The sequence below is a fragment of the Egretta garzetta genome, unplaced genomic scaffold (genome assembly GCF_000687185.1).
Source record: "Egretta garzetta isolate BGI_Z169 unplaced genomic scaffold, ASM68718v1 scaffold440, whole genome shotgun sequence".
Classification (NCBI taxonomy): domain Eukaryota; kingdom Metazoa; phylum Chordata; class Aves; order Pelecaniformes; family Ardeidae; genus Egretta; species Egretta garzetta.
This window is the reverse complement of record NW_009258293.1, coordinates 21,530-23,591: the sequence shown is the minus strand read 5'-3', so window position 1 is coordinate 23,591 and position 2,062 is coordinate 21,530. Positions and strand designations below refer to the sequence as shown.

Sequence of the window (2,062 nt, the reverse complement as noted above, 5' to 3'; positions counted from 1 at the left end):
GGGATCATGGGGGGCTCAGGGCTGGCTGGGGGGATGTGGGGAAGTTTCAGGACTGCTGGAGGCTGGCAGGGAGAGATGGGGGCCCTGGGGAGATAAGGGATTCCTCAGAGGTGGTAGTGTCAGTGGGTGCTGGGAGGGGATAGGGTCCTTGACTCCCCACAGAGGGGGACATCCTGGGGCATCCAAGGAGGACGTGGGGGTCCTGGTGACCCCTGGGGGCCAGCCCTGCCCTCCCACCCCACCCTTCACTCTGCTTTGCAGGGAGGCCTTCTGCCAGCAGGCACCTGTCCTCCTCGACTACCTGCACAACATCCTGCAGAAGTACCCCGATGGGGGGCAGATCCTGAAGGTGAGACCCCCAGGGACCCCCCACCACCCAGGCTCTCTTGCCCAGTGTGTGTGTGGGGCGTGGTCCTCACCCAGCACCAGCCCCCGGACCCTGCTGGCCAGCTGGGCAAGCGGGTCAGTGCTTTCCTTCTGGGGGCTGGAGGGGCCGCGGTGGCCCGCAACTAATCCCTGAACCCAGGAGCTGGTGCAGAACGCAGATGACGCCGGCGCTAATGAGGTCGTCTTTGTGTCTGACGAGCGGGAATTTGATGTCACCGGAGGGGGGCTGGAGGGCACCCAGGGTGAGAGGCGCTACGGGCACTGGGAGAGCCTGGACAAAGGGCAGGGGTGGCGTTGGCAGGTACTGGGAGGGATTGAGGGATACTGGTGAAGAATTGAAGAGGGATCAGAGCAGACTGGGGGAACTGGAACCAACGGGGTGTTCTGGGATGTGTCAGAGGCATTGAGAATACTGGGAGGACTCAGTGGTACTGGGGGCACTGAGGGGGATTTTGTGGGGCTGGAGGGGAGACTGAGATTGTGGGGACACTGAGTGGGGGGTTGCAATCCCCCCCCTACATGTTCCAAGTCTCCCCTAACCTGTGGTACTGACCCCCCAGGCCCAGCCCTGCTGGCCTACAATGATGCTGTAATGTTCCCCCGGGACTGGACAGGGCTCATGCGCCCAGGGGTGTCGCACAAGCGGGAGGACCCCAACACTGTGGGGCGCTTTGGCCTGGGCTTCACCTCTGTCTACCACCTCACCGGTGAGCAGCACTGGGGGCCTCAACCGGGACTGAACTGGGGATGTGGGTTGTACTGGAGGCGCTGAACTGGGGAGTACTGGGGGGCACCAAGGAGGTGCAAAATGGAGGGCAGTGTCTGAAGGGAGGCTGCGGGGAGGCTGGGTGGCAATGGAGCGCAGGGCCACGGGGGCAAACTGAGGGAGGGCTGATGAATTGGGATTAAGCTTGGGATCTTGGGAAGCACTGTGGGGCTGAACTTGGGGGTACTGGGTGGGCACTTGGGGCACTGATGGGGTGGGACGATCTGGGGAGGCAGTGGTGTCTGTGCCATCCCTGTGGCCTCATGGTTCCCATGTTCCCAGACTTGCCAGGTGTGCTGAGCCCTCCATCCTTGGGGGTGTTGGACCCCGAATGCCAGGTGCTGCCAGGTGCTGGTGCCCGCTGGGATGTCTCTGCAGCCCAGGACCTTCCTGGCCTTTTTGAGCCCTTCTGGGCTGGGCTGGAAGCTGTGGGACAGCACCGTGGCTCTGCCAAGGGTACCCTGTTCCGCTTCCCCCTCCGCCGACAACCGTCAGGAATTGCTTCAGGGGTCTCCAATCCTGAGCGGCTCTGTAGCCTCCTCCAGACGTTCCTCACTGAGGCCCCTCTTGCCCTCCTCTTCCTCCGCCATGTCCGCCGCGTGGCCCTGTACCGCGTGGCCCCTGATGGGGTCCAGACCCTCATGGGGACCCTTGTGGCAGCCTCTCGGTCTCTCCCTGCCCCAGGGCCATCAGGGGATGAGGGACTGAGTCTGTCATGGTGCCTGGTGGCCCTGCACGGGGATGGGATGGGGGATGGGAGTGAGTGGCTGGTGGCCACAGGCAGGGCCACGGAGGGGCCGGCCGTGGCACTGGGCGCAGGGCTGGGGTGCTGTCCCGAGCTGAGCTTGGCACACCCCCTCCGTGGGCCCTGCCGAGGGCGGTGGGGCGGGTTCCTACTCCGTCCAGCAC

At 64.5% G+C, this 2,062-nt stretch overlaps 1 protein-coding gene across 1 annotated transcript in view; it reads left to right on the top strand.

The window, feature by feature from the left end:
- Positions 1–6: 6 nt before the first annotated feature.
- LOC104125270 (sacsin-like) overlaps positions 7–2,062 on the top strand; it is a 17,777-nt gene continuing 15,721 nt past the window's right edge. Inside the window, 5 exon segments of the mRNA XM_035893095.1 lie at positions 7–35; positions 262–349; positions 527–629; positions 948–1,094; positions 1,436–2,053. Coding sequence (XP_035748988.1) covers positions 7–35; positions 262–349; positions 527–629; positions 948–1,094; positions 1,436–2,053 — 985 coding nt within the window.